We start from the raw sequence: 15563 nt of genomic DNA on the forward strand, positions 1-15563 counted from the left end.
TTTTGGGAGAATAGAGCTCCCAAATTCTTAAAAGATAAACTCAGCTGCTTCTTCTTGCCTCCTTTCTTCCCAAGTCCTCCAATTGCCTCAGGACAATGTCTGTCTTATGTTCCTCACATATTTGATATGTCTCAGCATCTCCTTCATTCTTTCTTGGACATCACAGCTGGTGTATGACTCTCCCAGGCACCCCATAGTAGGCTGAGAACCACAGAGTCCCACACAACATGGCAGCATAGGAAGTGCCCCCCGGTTCTGTCTTGTGGGGTTTTTCCCCTCCCCAGTCTCCATACTTGCCTCTGCTGCCAGCTCATTTGCAGGTGCTGTTCATGATGCTAAAAGACAGGTGCAAGTTTCCTTGAAGTTCACAATCTGAGAAGGGAGGCTGGCAGCCTACACAAACACCTTGGTTAAAATGAGTCTTATCATAACTGGGAAATGGAGTAACTCTTCTCCAGAATACAATAGCCTTGTACCGCAAAGCAAGATAACTAAGGGTATATAAATTTGCTCTTAAGAACTTGCTTGGAAATTTGAAAAAGGTACAGAAATACCTGTATTAGAACAGAAACTGACAGCAGAGGGTGGGAATGATTGAAAGGACAAAATACCCAGTGCGGACAAAATGTTGTGCAATAGCAATGTCCATTAATGTCCGAAGCACTGGGAATGTACAGAAGCCAAAAGCAGATGCTGAAAAATCAGACCTGACTCATTTGCAATATGGGACCCCTCTCTGGAAGCACCCTTAGAGGATGGTGTCTTCTTGTGGAAACGAAGCAAAACTAAACAATTGCCGAATGTCTGATAGCAGCTGATCTGCATTTCCTCTCATCATACTCTGCTGGATGCCACAAGTTGATTGAGCTTGCACCCAACCATTGTTTAAATAGCAGCATTGTCCCTTCCCTTCCCTTCCCACCTGACCCAGGCTTCAGTGTGGAGCATCCTTGCTAAGGAGTGACGAGTTTGGGAGCTTTTTACAATCTGTCAGAGGATCATACTAACGAATGATCAGACTTAGGTTGCAGACTTCTAGGGACTGCTACTTGCTTGAAGACTCCAACAGTTTGACGAAGCCTGTTTTTCAAGTGTCATGCTTGAATCAGAAACTTTTCAGAGATCTTTATTCAATGTCAACGTAAACAGAATATCAAGATTAAAACGTATTTTCTCCACATGTAAGATTAAGCTGGTTTGACTGTCTTAACGCGAGCAAGGAGAGAAGCTTCTCAGCAGACATCTTCTTCCCCAGCTGAATGTTAAACCTGAATATAAAGTAACACTTCCTGTTAATGTATTAAGGGGAAACTTAATCTGCTCTCCTTGGCCAACAGAGCAGAAAAGAAACTTAGACTTGTTCTGTGCGTGTAGGATTCCCCCCCCCCCCCCGAAAGCTTAATTGAGAGAAGGGCTAAATTTTGAATATATTGATTGTGAGATCTGGTAACCTGTGACTGCAGCTCAATGTACAGAACAATATAGCCTTTACAAACTTTCTGTGAATAAGTTTAATATTTGCTCTCTGGTTTCCTTGTTACAGAACACTGTTGCAGCTTTCAAGTATCTGAGGGAAACAATGCGCTGGTTCTGTCTCCAGTGGTCACCAGGTATATTCCACTGGAGACGCTGTTGTTCAGGCGCAATAAGAAAATAGCAGGAGGCGAGACGATCAGTTTTCAGTGGGAGGAAAGAGAGAAGAAACAGACCAGTAATGCAGAAGCCGTGCCAAAGCAGAGCACAAACAAAGAGAAGATCAATGTTCAATAACCGCAATAGTTAAAAATATACACATTTGTATTGAGGAGACATATGCTAATCTGCGGGAAAGGAAATCAGTACGAGATATAAAAAGAATGTCATTCTGTTGGTGTTCAGAGTTGGGTTCCTAGACTGCCAGATTGACGAGTTAGTTTATACCAACAACAATTTGTGAAGTTGCTAGGGAACCAGAAATATTTTTTTCCCCACCTAGGTTTTGATACCTTGCTGTAGAACTTGTAGAAGCTTCTTTGCTGATAACTTTAGAGGTGCAACCATTGGCTCTGTTACACCCCAAAACCTATAGTCTAACCTACAGTTTGTGAATGCAGGCGCCATGGTTCATGAGAAAGGCTCTCTAGGAAGACTGTCAGTGGCTATTTAGGAAAATGGCTTCCACACCTTGACTTATGCCAACCTGTTTTGTCCAGCTATATTTTCCCTCTGTTCCAAATTGTACTGTGCCACCTAAGTGGAAACTGACATCAATAATGACTTTTCTTTGGAGTATTACAGGGACTGTGTATTGTTTAATGTAAAGTCTCAGCTGAAATTGAAACATGCTATCTGGGACCACTGCAATATGGTTCAAACAATCCAGCTGCATGGGGAGCAGGGACTCATAAAAAATATCACATTGTCCACCACTGTAAGATAGATAAAGAAGCTGTACAGCTTTCTGGGTTTAGGTGCGGAAATACTTGCTGACAAGACCCTTCGCTATTGGGTGCAGAGCTAGTGTGATTTATTTCTTTACAAAAACACACACACTTCAGAGTAAACTTTCTTTCACTGGGTACATTGCAGTAGTGTTTGTTTTTTTAAAAAAATGAGTTGTATCTAAAAGTTCTATCTGTGATTAGAAGAGAACCATTTATGGCCCATTCTGAGCTTAGGCAGCCTGACTTCTCCCCTGCAACTGTTGGCTACTCATGTTTACTCCTCCTTTGTGATTTCCCCTTTCTTATACATGCCCTTCTTAACTCTCAGCTCATCTGCAAGCTCCTTATGCAGCCACACTGGTTTCCTCAGATGCCTCCCACTTTTCTTTCTTGTTGCTGTTGTCTGCATTTGGGCCTTCAATATTTCTCCTTTCAGAAACTCCCATCCTTCTTGGACTCCCTTCTCTTTGAGTATTTCTGACCATGGGATCACACCCAGTAGCTCGTGGGTGTGATCATAACCATAACTTAAACTTTTATAAATAGCAATAGAAAGATTGTCATTATATATATATATATACACATATATATTAAAAAACCACATTTTTTCCTAAAAGTAACTTTTTAATCAGTACAAACTGTATGTGAAATAAAAGGAAATTCACAATCAAATACAGGCAAGGTTTGCTGCCATATACATCTGAAAAATCTCTTTACATCTGATAACAAAACTGGGGACATATTAAAAATCCTTATTTTAGAACTAAAAAGCTATTTTATAAGCTTAACCTTTTCCTTTAAAACTCTAAATTTAGGATTGCTGCTGACTTTCTTATTGAACAGGGCCAGAATTTCTTCTTCAGCCTTATGATGATGATCACCTGCCACTGCATAATACTGTGATAAAACCTGCACAAGAAAAAAGAAGAGACAAAAAGAAGTTACATCAAACCTTTCACGCCATTATCAGCTTAAGTGTATTTTCTGGAATATGAAGCATCTACTTCAAAGCAAGCCCCATCAAGTTCTGTCATATTCCACTTGGGCTTTAAAGCCTGCACTGGCTCCCAGTCTCTAATTCCAGGCACAAAACCAGTGCTGGTTTTTGACTTTAGAGACTGGAAGATCCGAAGGAGCCATGTTCTCCCATAGCAGCCTGCCCACATGTTAAGATTTTCCGGCACAGCCCTGTGCTGCCACCTTTGAAGACAGGGGCAACTGGGGGAATGAGGCCCTTTCTATGTGCTTGGTGGCATCTGACTAGCTGTCACTTCTCCATTTGTAACGTTATGAACTAAAAGAAAGAAAACCTGAGCTAAATCTAGGCTGACAGTTTTTGAAACTGCCATAGCTATTGGTTACACGACCAAGTCTTCGGTTGCATTACAGTGGTACCTTCGGTTGTGGACGGGATCCGTTCCAGAGGCCCGGCCAGATCCTGAGGTTTTCGCAACCAGAGAGACTGCTTCTGCGCACGCATGTGGCATGGTAGAGTGCTTTTGCATGTGCATGCGCAGAAAACCCCCGGAAATATACTTCCGGGTTTGCCACTTACGTATCCTGAAGTTTACGTAACTGGAGGGATACATAAGCGGAGGTACGACTGTACAGGAGCTTTCCTAAACATTGGCTTAGCTGCTGAGTTGTAGAATGCTTAGGACCATCCCACCTGCCCAGAACATATATATTTTAAATGCAATCAGCAAACAAGACCTTTGGACAAAAGGTGCTAAATGCTGTTGGAGGAACAGCAAAAGTTCATTAGAGAAGAAAGGGGGCAGCACTATGGTTTAGCAACTGCTCATTTAAATTGGAATTTGGCAAATGGTTGTGCTGACAGAAGCACAGACTTTTAAAAAGTTAGGGCACAATCCAAGGTACATTCTCCAACACAAAACCTCACTGAATACAGTGAGTCGGGCAAGGCCGGGCGCTGGAGTTAGGCAGCAGCCTGAGGGGAGGCGATGAGGTGGGCAGCCATTCTGGAGCCTGCTCTGTTTCCTCAGAGAAGCCTCAGAGTTGGCCCTTCTCGGATCAGGCCTTTCCCTTCCTGTCCTCAAGCCTTGCAGTGTTTTTTTGCTTGGCAGTAAGGGTCCTGCGTTGCACGTGACGTGCCCCTGACCATATGCAGAGTGCTTTCTCCCCAGAGCAAGACATATGTGTGTGTGTTTCCTTAAAAGGCTTCAAGAGCCAAATGAATAGAGCATGTGCAAAGTTATTTTTGCCTTCTGATCCCTGGATTGCAGGGGGTTGGACCAGATGACCCTGAAGGGTACTTTCCAACTCTTTGATTCTACGATAGGGAACTGTTCCCTGAAGAGTACAATTTTGTCTTTATATTTTAAACAGGCAAATTATGAAATAATTTGTAAATAATGAAAACATGCTGTGAATCGCCCTGAGATCTACGGATGAAGGGCAGTATACAAATATTTATTCCAGTGGTGCCTGTGCAGGGGAACTTTGCCCTGCCTAGTACTCTGGGTTTCAGAAGACGCTCCAATATACCTTCTTCCTTAATTTTTTCATTGGCAGTTCATTGTCAGGTGCATTCCTCAGAACAGCTTTTATAGTTCCCTTCCAACTGAATTTACCTGTAAAAATTTATAAAAAGATAAGGAATAGAAAATAAAATAAATTATCCCCATGCATTTTGGCCAGGTCACTATGGAAACCTAACACCATTTTCAAATGTTTCCTTGGTCAGGTTAGTAGTGCCCTGCTTGCTAAACAACCTGCTGCACTGGGATGATTTTGGAAACTGAAATATTGCCAAGCACAGCAGCGCAGGATTATGTGAACAAGGAGAATGGGTTATAAATCAATCAATAAGGAAGTATTACTCCTCAAGCAATTAGGAGGTGTGTTTTTTTAAAAAAAGCAACAACCATGAATAAGGCCTCATTGCCCACACTTTCGTATTTGAAATCAGCAGCCGGTCCCTATGCCTCTCTAGCTCAGAGGGGAAACACACCTGGATGGTTCCAACCCAGAAAACCGCCAGCTGCATCCACCTGGAAAAATGACCAACTTTTTCCAGTGGTTATTTTAAAAAATCTCATCTGTAAATATAAACAGCCAAACTCACAATAATAACCTACATACATTTTCTACCCAGTGTGATCTACTACAAACATTTAGAGGCTTAGGGAGGGATTTGACGTCAGACTCTTCTGACGGCTCTGTCAGTGCAAGAATTTTTGCTTGCCAGGTGGGATTCTGCCCCCTTTCCTGCCACTGCTCTAGGGCTTGTCTGACCCTCCAGAGTGTATTTTGGGGGGGCAGGGGGCTCATGGGTGGGGAGTAGCCCTTGCACAGGCTTCCACTGGCACACCAGGTTAGTTAACTCTATAACACTTGAAAACTGTGACAGTGGATTTTCTGGGGCCAACTCCTGCTGGCATTTCGGCAAAATGTGGGCTGCAAGCTGGAGAGGATTTCCTCTGTTCAGGAAAAGAAGATTTAAAAAGAAAGGAAACAAAATGAACTGAGACTTAGTCTGGCTGTTCCTAACAGATTAAATAGCCATATAGCTTGCATGTACCAGCATCTGCTTGTCTAGCAGAACATTCCCCACCCCCTCGCAGACCCCACTGTCATCCCCTGCCCCCAACCAAGCCTTCTCAATGTTGGGAGTCTTCAGGAAAGGCCTGGCTCTGGTAACAGTGGGAGATGGAAGACGGCAAAAACTAGTCAGAGGCAGTCAGAGGCAGCCTTGTTCTAGCAGGGCTGTGGTGAGACGGAGAGGGCAGGAAAGACTCATTGTACAAGCGGACTTGTGTTCTCCCTGCTCTGGATTCATTCAACCACTGGTATGTCGTTTTGCCCTAAACAGCCTTGGCCCAGTACACCTGAAGGAGTGTCTCCACCCCCATCATTCAATCCGGACACTGAGATCCAGATCTGAGGGCCTTCTGGTGGTTCCCTCACTGCAAGAAGCCAAGTTACAGGGAACCAGGCAGAGGGCCTTCTTGGTAGTGGCACCCGCCCTGTGGAACGCCTCACATCAGATGTCAAAAAGAACAACAACTACCAGACTTTTAGAAGACATCTGAAGGCAGCCCTGTGATGGGAAGCTTTTAATGTTTGATGGACTACTGTATTTTAATATTTTGTTGGAAGCCGCCCAGAGTGGCTGGAGAAACCCAAGCTGATGGGTGGGGTATAAATAATAAATCATCATCATCATCATCATCTATAACCTTTAGAAGACATCTGAAGGCAGCCCTGTATAGGGAAGCTTTTTAATGTGTAATTTTTTATTATGTTTTTATATACATTGGAAACCACCCAGAGTGGCTGTGGCAACCCAGTCAGATGGGTGGGGGACACATAATAAAATTATTATTATTACTATTGCCACCCACGAAATTATAAGCCCGTGTCCTCCTTGGACACGAATATCCTGTGTTATCTAAGCCTGGTACTCACTAACCCACTTTCAAGACAAGAGAACTATGTCCTTATAAATGTTACAACTCTCCCTTATACTTTAACAATGATTCTAATAACTATATTGACTAAGTTGCTACATCATTGTTGCCATCAACAAACAGGTCTAGCTCATAGTTGCAAACTGCTAAGCATCCAAACGAAGGTTACCTTGAAGCTGATCCTCATTTTCTTCAGTTTCTGAATTGTTCATTCTTTTTTGTGCAATGGGAGATTCGTCAACATCTGGGGTGGGATTTACAGGGAGAGAAACAGTCAAAATAAGCGTCAGGAAGTCCAGTAACAGAATCATTAGGGAACCCACCAAAATTGGAATAGTGGTTAAATCTAAAATCTGCTCTGCCTGACATTTCATAAAAACCTCCTACAACAAGGAAAAATCAGAAAAGGATTGACGTTGTCAGGATTCACAGAATGCTGTGTGAGATGGCAAGTCTGCAGGCTTGAGTTTGCTGGCTGATGCAACTGGCTGATGCAGTCAGCCTGCCATGCTCTCTATGGAAGTGCTGGGTCAGAAAGACTCAGCAGTAATGTGCCGTCAGTTGATTGGCTGTCATCGGTTTAAAGGGGAAACCTGTCCAGCAGTAAGTGGGTGGTGTAGAAGAGTGTGGTCAGAGAGAGAGATAGAAAGGTCTTCCTATTTGCCTTAAGGTGCAGCCAGGTACTCTGCTTGACTGTATGAACTGCTCGTGTGTTATAGCCTGTAGGTATTTGTATATATAGCTTACAACATACTGTAGAACCTGGAACTCTGAGCATTTCTGCTAAAGCACCGCAGAGAATTCACGACAGAGATGGGTAGAAATCAGGATGTCCCTAAGGCTGTCACTCTCACCCAGATTTCAATCCAAGCACTGAAATTTATCCTGATTTATATACCATACATCCTATTTACTACAAACTGTCTTTCCCCCCCAAACTGCACCTCACACCTAGAAGCAAGAACTGCAAGTCTGATACCTTCAGAGACGTTCCGCTTGCGTTTCTTCCCATTTGCTTTGGTCCCTGCCCCTTTTGTATTGACACCGTTTCCATTCATTTCCAGTTCAGCTGGAACATCTGCTTGCTGCTGCTTTGTCAACTTCAAGCCATTCCTTTTGGAAATATTTCCATTCTCATTTTCTCTCTCTTCTTTCTTAGACTTTTTACTTTTTTTGAGATCTAGGCCCTCTGGCTGAACTTGCAACCTCAATTCTTTTGCCTTCTTCATATTTTTCCTCTCTTCCTTTTGTTCCCTTTTATTCTTTTTCTTTGCGGGTTTCTCCATTTTTACTTGGTTGTCTTCTGATGGCGTTGCCATAACTTCACTGTCTGCAGACTGGTTTTCAGCTGTCTCCTGTTGGGAAGATGCAGAGGGCTTATATGTCGCTATGATGAAACCTCCTAGTCAAAAAGTTGGGGCAGGAGGGACTTCAGCAGTTTACTCCAGGAAGTAATCCTGCCCACTTGTCATACCTGGCCCTGATAAGGATCTGACCCATGGAGCCAAAATGGTTCCCCCTCCCTGCGTTAAGCAAAACACAGAATTGCTTTTTGGTGCAATGAGAAGGTACACTCACAAGTACCACCAGCAAAAAAGAATCAGTATGTTTCTAGGATGTGGGACTTGCAATGGGCTTTTCTCAATGTGTGGAGGGAGGTGGTGAAAAATCCGTCCCTCTACTTCTGGGCTATTCCCCCCACCCACTGGACCCTCATCCCAAATAACCAATTCTTTCTTGCTTTATCTTAGGCTACTTTATCTATATCCTGCAAAGCAGAAAGCTGCAGAAGCTTTTTGGGAAGACACTTTCCCAGAAGTTTAAAGTTCCTAACTTCAGTTCACATGAGCCCTTAAAGACAAGCATTACTGTCATCTGTGTGGACATTAAACTAAGAAATACGTATGCAGCACATTTCTCTATTGCAAAAGAGGAACTCTGCACATGGAGGGGAAAGGGAAGCCTACAAGGTTATTAAAAGCAATTATTTATTAAGCAAGTGAGTACAACTAGCAATCCATTTAGGAGGCAATCCTCCCACTGATATTGTGGCACGACTGGCCTTAGCTGGCTAATAGAAAAGAAAAACTGGCTACAAGCTCAGCCACAATTTGTGGACTTTTGACTATGAAACATTGCTTCCATTAAACAGTTTCCAGTTAGCTTACCTTTCTGGTAGCTTGTGAAAAAATGTCCCACACCTGGTCCTGCAGTGCAGTGCTATGTATTTTCAAACTGTTAGACATCCAGTTCTGTTTAGGTAGAAAACAGCAGAATTTCTATTTATGCACTGATCAGTCAGCAAGACACTTTTGCAGTATTCAGATTGGCAGAAGGGCCACAGGGTGGGATGGCATGGACAAATGGGACCCAGCAATCATGTCCCTTTCTTCAGAATCTAATTAGAGGCAGATGCCAAGTTATACATGCAAAACATCCTCTGCTGCATTCAGTAACAGTCACAGGTAGAACTGTAATACACAACCTGGTAGTGGCAAAATAGTTCCAGCGCAGTTGACATGAGCCCAAGTCATGTATTATTTCAGTATGTGGGGCTCACATATGGCAGATGGAGTGGAGGGCAATGCCAGGCTGTGCGTGTGTCTGCTTGCAAAGAGCTGCCTATGAGTTACAGGTTGGTAACACAGAGACATACCCTTTGGCAAGAATGTATACTCAGTTCATGGATTTCAAGGGGTGGAACCAGGAGGTGCAGCCCCATTCCACTTCCCATGTGTTAGCTGCCCAGGTTGAGGTGTGAACAGGGCTATGGAAAGGCAGAGGAGATCATGCAGCCAAGGACAGGCACCAATTTCCTGACAGGAAGCCCCTGAAGCTGGTAGCTATCTCAATTCAGTGCTAATGTTTCAACTGCATTAAGCGCCTCTCTTGAAAAATGTCTGTATTTAGGGTGGCCTTTCAATTAGCTTTGAAGTACACATTTGCAAACTTCTTTGCTTTGCACTCCCTGAATCGTTTTGCCTCACTTAACCTCTTTGATCACTTTTTTGTGCCCGTTGCAGATCAAAGCAGAGAAACATCCTACTGCAGCCCTTGAATGCATGTGCTGCTCCCACTCACTTCAAAGCACCGTGGTGTTTAGCACTGCATTTTGTGAATGTACAGTTGCAGCAACAAGAATGGATGGTGAGAGCAACAGTGGGAATATGAGGGAAAGGGGCTGTCAAGAAATGCCCACCCACACTCTGCCAACAAAAGGCGTTGTAAATTGCCAAATCAACTTGCCTGCAGCAGAACCCCTGAGCCTAGAGGATTCTGGTGACGCTTTCTAGAGAAGGGTAGACAACATGGTGGCCTCCCATAGCCCCAGCTGTAGTGGCCAATGGTCAGGGGTGATGGAAGCAGGAGTCCAACAACATCCTGGAGGACACCATGTTGACTACCTTGGTTCTAGAGAATAGTTGTTTTCTTGCGACATACTGGCCAGGAGCATCATGTATCGTGGCTTCCCTGCAATGAACTGAGAGCGCAATACACAACACACAATTCTTCCTTGTGAGAAATATCATTAGTTGTGGGCAAGCAGCCCGTGAGGCTAAAAAAAATAATATTAATACAATTTTACCACTTATCTGCATAATATGTGATAAGATTAGGATGCCCATATGCAAAAGAGGGCATGGTTCCACCATTGTTAATGGTTGTGTAGAACAGGAAATTTCAGAAGGTGTAACTTGTGGGACCTGTAGAAATTCTATTACCATCTAGCAGGTGGGCAGGCAGGCATACTGATGTTTACGGTACAGCAGCAGCTAAGTTATATTGCGCCACTTGGATGGATAAGGCAAACAGCCACCCAAGTGATTGTCATCTGTATGCACTCTTCATGGAAACGTGTCTGTCATTCTCATGAAGAAAGCTCATTTTTTAAAAAAAAAATCCTACAGTATATTTGTCTATTCAGAAACAAGATCACTGGGGCTTGCTCACAAGTAAGCAAGTACAGAATTGCAGTCTGAGCTGTTTACTTCTAAGCATACCTGAAACTTGCCCTTTTTTCTTGGAATGTTGTCATAGGTATACATCTGCTCCAAAATATCTCGAACTTTGGGGTTAATGTTGGTTTCCTTTATCGCTTGATGAATCTTCTACAAAAGGAAAGTAGGAATGATAGCATCTGAGACACAACATACTTAAATCACAAGTCTGATGCACTGAAATCAGCTGTATGCTATACACATCGCAGGTTTAAATCTGTCCATTTCTCCTGTCTGCATCAGGGTCTGGAGGTTTGGGAATTGTGTTATTGCTTCTGGGGTGTTTATGTTCACTGCAGATAAAAACAATGGCCCACACGGAGCCTGAAAGTTCGCCTATGACAATCAATACATTGACATTTTACAACTACATTTTGGCTAGATAACACATGAAGTAGGAGTAAGATAAAAACTCTGTATTAGTTCACACTCTCTCATGATGTTTATGCTGCAAAGTATCGCAAGGATCTAGTTTCCATTTACACACACACACACACACTGCAATACTATTTAGCATCTACACGAAACCACTTGGTGAAGTAGTTTGGACATTTGGAGTGAAGGGTTATTAAGTATGCAGATGACACTCGGCATTATTTATCGTTCTCATCAAATCTAGGTGGGGGGCTGGAAACTCTTAACACAGGCAGCTCAAGTGAGGGATGGGATGTACAAGGGCTAATAAAGTGAAGCTCAGTCAGGGCAAGATTAAGGTGGTGACCCCCAAGGAAACACACAATCTTTTCAAAATGGGGTTGTATTTAGTCAAGGCTCAAGTCTGTAGCTGGAAGGTGTTTTCAATATAGTCTCACATATGGACACATGTGACTAAGAATGCATTTTGCCACCTTCGGCTGGTATGAAACGTATTGCTTCTTGCTGGAATAGCAACCAATCAATTAAAAAACTTCAAATGCTTCAGAACATGGCAGCCAACAAAGTGCTGGTTTTGGTTAAAAGCTCTGAATGGCCTGTGACTTTAGTATCTGAAGGACTGCACCAGCCCATGAGCTGAGTTTGTCAGCCAAGGCCCTCTTCTGTCAGATGGGCAGAAACAGGGCTTTCCTTTGACTATGAAATGCCCTCCCAAACCAACAAGCTGGCATCTACTCTTGCATTCAGTGTGCACCTGCTGCAAGGTGTCCTGTTCCCCAAACATTTGACGGGTGAAGTTAGATAATCATATGTAGTGTTGGTGGGTTTTCTTATTGTCTGATTTTTAAATGTATTCTTGTATTGTTTTGATCTTGAGGTATAAATTGCATCAGAGACCACTGGTTGAAAGGGAAAAGGGAAAAACAATCAGTAATGTACACAGCCTTCCCTGTAAATTAAATGGCATATTACCATGCTTATGTGTGCCCTTGTTTTTACCTGAATCCATTCCTGCTGTTTGACATCTCCTTTGTGAGCTTTGGCTTCATAACCCTTGCCACCATATTTCTGGTCTTCACTTAGGCACTTCACATGACATTTATAATCATCACCCCTGAAATATTAAGAACAGCATAGGTAAAAAGCCATAGTGGTAGTAGTGGTAGTAGTAATAATAATAATAATAATAATAACAATAATAATTTTATTTGTACCCCATCCTCCCTAGCAGGAGCCGGGCTCAGGGCGGCTAACATCATAAAACTAACACAGTATACAAAAAACATAAAACAGGCAATCAATTAATTAAAATACATCTTAAAATTAGTTTATAGCACAACACTTATAGCACAGTAGGAAGATTTCAGCTCTGGATAGATTGAACAGCCTTAATTCCCAGAGAAGCCATGGGTCAAGCTAATCCAGAAAGAACTATGACTGGCAGAAGCTGATCTGTAATTCTATATAGAGCTAAGCATGCCTAATCCTTATATGGGATTATGCCAATGTAACTCCGCACAAGATTAGGCTGCACATAAAATTAAGTCAGACACGGGGCATCAATTCAGTAACTCATGTGCTTTAAAATAAGATTGGGCTTATGCGCAGCTTCTTCTTTAAACAAAAAGGTTTTATTTACAGGGGCAAAACTGTGTCAGAAGAATGTCGGGTCAGCATTAAGGTCAATGTCATCATTTGGAGACCTCTCGGCTTCAGTAGTTCTTATTATTCTAGTGGTACCACTGTTCACTTTTTACACAGATTTTCAATTAACAGCACTACTTAGAATTAAAACCCAAGCAGAATCCACCATTTGCCAAGTTGTGCAGCAATAGCACAAAAGCTTGCATATCCACATAGAATCCTGTAATGTCATCCGTTGCCTTTATCCCACATCAGCGTGACTGAGAAAACAGCACAAATTAACCCTGCAGTGCAGTTCACAGTTATATCCTGTTGCAGGCTGCGGGTGCCGAGAGGGAGTAGTTTCCAGCATTTTGCAATATAGCCCACTACAGGCAAGAGAACAGTTCAGTTTGGCTTCCCAGTCATAAATGCCCCATCTCTCTCAGGTTGCAGGGAAGGTCAAATCTACTTGCCACCTCAGACTTCCTACCAGGCCATATCAAGCACCCAGTAACACCAAAGTCTCAGCTTCCCTGGAATGGGAATGCATTTAGACAGCCAAACGTTCTTCAGCCATTTCTTGTGCAATCAAAGGCTACTGCCTTCACCCTTTGAGATTTCTTGAGGGTTCCACCTTGCATGGCCAGGGAGATGCTTGTATTTTATGGTGATCTTGTTACTGTAAATCAGATTTTATTCTGCTACTCTTATTTTCTTTAAACGATTCTATTTATGATGACTTTACTAATTTTTTATGCATTAGCTTCAACTTTTAAAGAAGACGTCTTTGGCAGTTCTCCCTCCCTCCCCCCCCCCCCTGCATTTTTTACCATCCTACTCAGGAGTGGAAAACTATATCTAACCAGTGGGCTGGCCCCATCAGTAACTTATGACAGGTGGGCAGGACTGTCACCATAACGTCGGGTGACTGACACCTCTCAACATTCAAAGGGGATTTCTTGGTCTAAGGCTTGTGCCCACTTGTTCTTGTAACACCAAACCAGTTTCATTGCAGATTTTTGCACTGAGCACCTTGGGAGGAAGGGCAGGATATAAACAATAATAGCAATAACAATGAGTTGTCACCACCAAATAATGAAACAAGACTCTGATAACCTACCAGAAATCTTTACCACAATCCATGCAAGAAAGGCATTGGCAATTGCGGCACACAATTACATGCTTTTCAACCTGTCCCTTTTTCACAGACTCTCCACATGCGTTACATGTGAAAACCACCATTTCTTCCGAGATAGCAGTATCTTTCTTCAGAGACTGTTAGAATTGATCCTCTTCCAACAAATTCTAGAAATTAATTAAAAATAGTGTTTTACATATCCTTTTAAAAAGGCAGGACTAACAAAGCAGAAGTTGATACAATAAAAATATAGTTAAACACCCTGCTGAGCATTAAAGACAAAACTATTAAGTTAACACTGCATAAATAGCACCATACACCCAGGTCCATTAACATTAATGATTCCAGGCATGCTGGTATTTATTGTAAGCAACAAATACATTCAGAATGGGAACAAAATTTCTTAAGGGCTTGAGGGAATGGGGGGGGGCAGATCCTTTGGACTACCAAAAGAACTGCATGCCCACCCATCAAATGGAGAGAACTCTGTTTTATATTTGGCACCATTAGGGGAGGGAGTATTTTAAAACTGTAACTGTTCTAGGTACTTTGGCAGAAAACACACACACAAACAAGTATGCTATTTCACAAGCAGCCAACCAAATATGATTTCTCAGAAATCTGGAGGAGCAGCTGGCAAAAATAGGGTCTGCTGTATATATCATCATCATCATCATCATCATTAATGTATTTATACCTCATTTCCCCCCTCCTCCTACAGGGGACTCAAGAATGCTTAGATAAAAATAAGTGCATCTAAACATGAGGGGAGGGGGAACTATTAAAAATCAATCAAACATTGATTAGAATTAAAACTCTCTCTCTATATATATATATATGCATATAAAGATAGACGATGATAGATAGATAGATACACTATGTGTGTGTATATACACAAGCGCGCGCACATATGAATATGTAGTTATACATAAGTTATACATATAGTTATATAGCCTGTTAAAATAAAGCATAAAAGCTGATACAGGCTATAATGCGTTTAGCCGGACTCGCCGCCGACGCCACTTTTGCCAGGGAGCGCAACTTACCACCGTTTCCCGGAGGAGCGTTGCCGCGCGGGAGACACGTGTTCGCCGCGTTCACACACTCGCCGTTCTAGCCGCGGACCTAGAAACCGGAACGGGTCCCGAGGGCCGAGACGGGCTCAGCGGCGGAACTCACCGGCTAAGGCTGGCTGGTGGTCGTCGCCGCGCCGCGCTTCCCCCGCCGGGTCGCTCCCCTCGGGCTGCAGCGACGCCTCCGGAGCGCCACCCTCCGCTCCGTCGCGCACCTGTGACGACACCGCCGGCGACTCCCTTGAACGTCTCAGGCCTAGAGAGAGAAACGTCGAGAGTAACACCCCCGACGCCCGCAAGGGCGGCAGAGCGGCGCGCTCTAGCCCTCAGCATCTCTATGGGCAAGGAGGTCGCGCGTAGGCGTAGACTTACAGCGGACAGACTCACACGCCAAGACCAACTTCCGGGTTAATATCGGAAACTTTTAAAGGAGACCTACAGAATCTTAGCGCCGCAGCTGTGCTTATTAGCAAAGAGTCATTAGGGCTGATTTTACA

General features: G+C 43.2%; 2 protein-coding genes across 3 annotated transcripts in view; one reads left to right on the top strand and one right to left on the bottom strand.

Moving 5' to 3' along the window:
- The window catches only part of SLC2A9 (solute carrier family 2 member 9), a 304118-nt gene that overhangs the window by 170573 nt on the left and 117982 nt on the right, over positions 1-15563 (top strand). The window lies entirely within an intron of this gene.
- LYAR (Ly1 antibody reactive) lies at positions 1494-15482 on the bottom strand. 2 transcript variants are annotated; one of them, XM_081925748.1, is made up of 9 exons: positions 15173-15482; positions 13976-14160; positions 12229-12343; positions 10858-10965; positions 9025-9108; positions 7836-8211; positions 7026-7100; positions 4932-5017; positions 1494-3332 (listed from the first exon to the last, which is right to left on the bottom strand). In XM_081925748.1, exons 2-9 carry the CDS (start codon positions 14095-14097, stop codon positions 3195-3197), a joined length of 1104 nt encoding a protein of 367 aa, XP_081781874.1. In that variant the 5' UTR covers positions 14098-14160; positions 15173-15482; the 3' UTR covers positions 1494-3194. The 2 variants fall into 2 exon arrangements, with proteins under 2 accessions (XP_081781874.1, XP_081781873.1); XM_081925747.1 differs by having other exon boundaries at positions 15040-15480.

The sequence above is a fragment of the Podarcis melisellensis genome (genome assembly GCF_964234715.1).
Source record: "Podarcis melisellensis genome assembly, chromosome: 9".
Lineage (NCBI taxonomy): Eukaryota > Metazoa > Chordata > Lepidosauria > Squamata > Lacertidae > Podarcis > Podarcis melisellensis.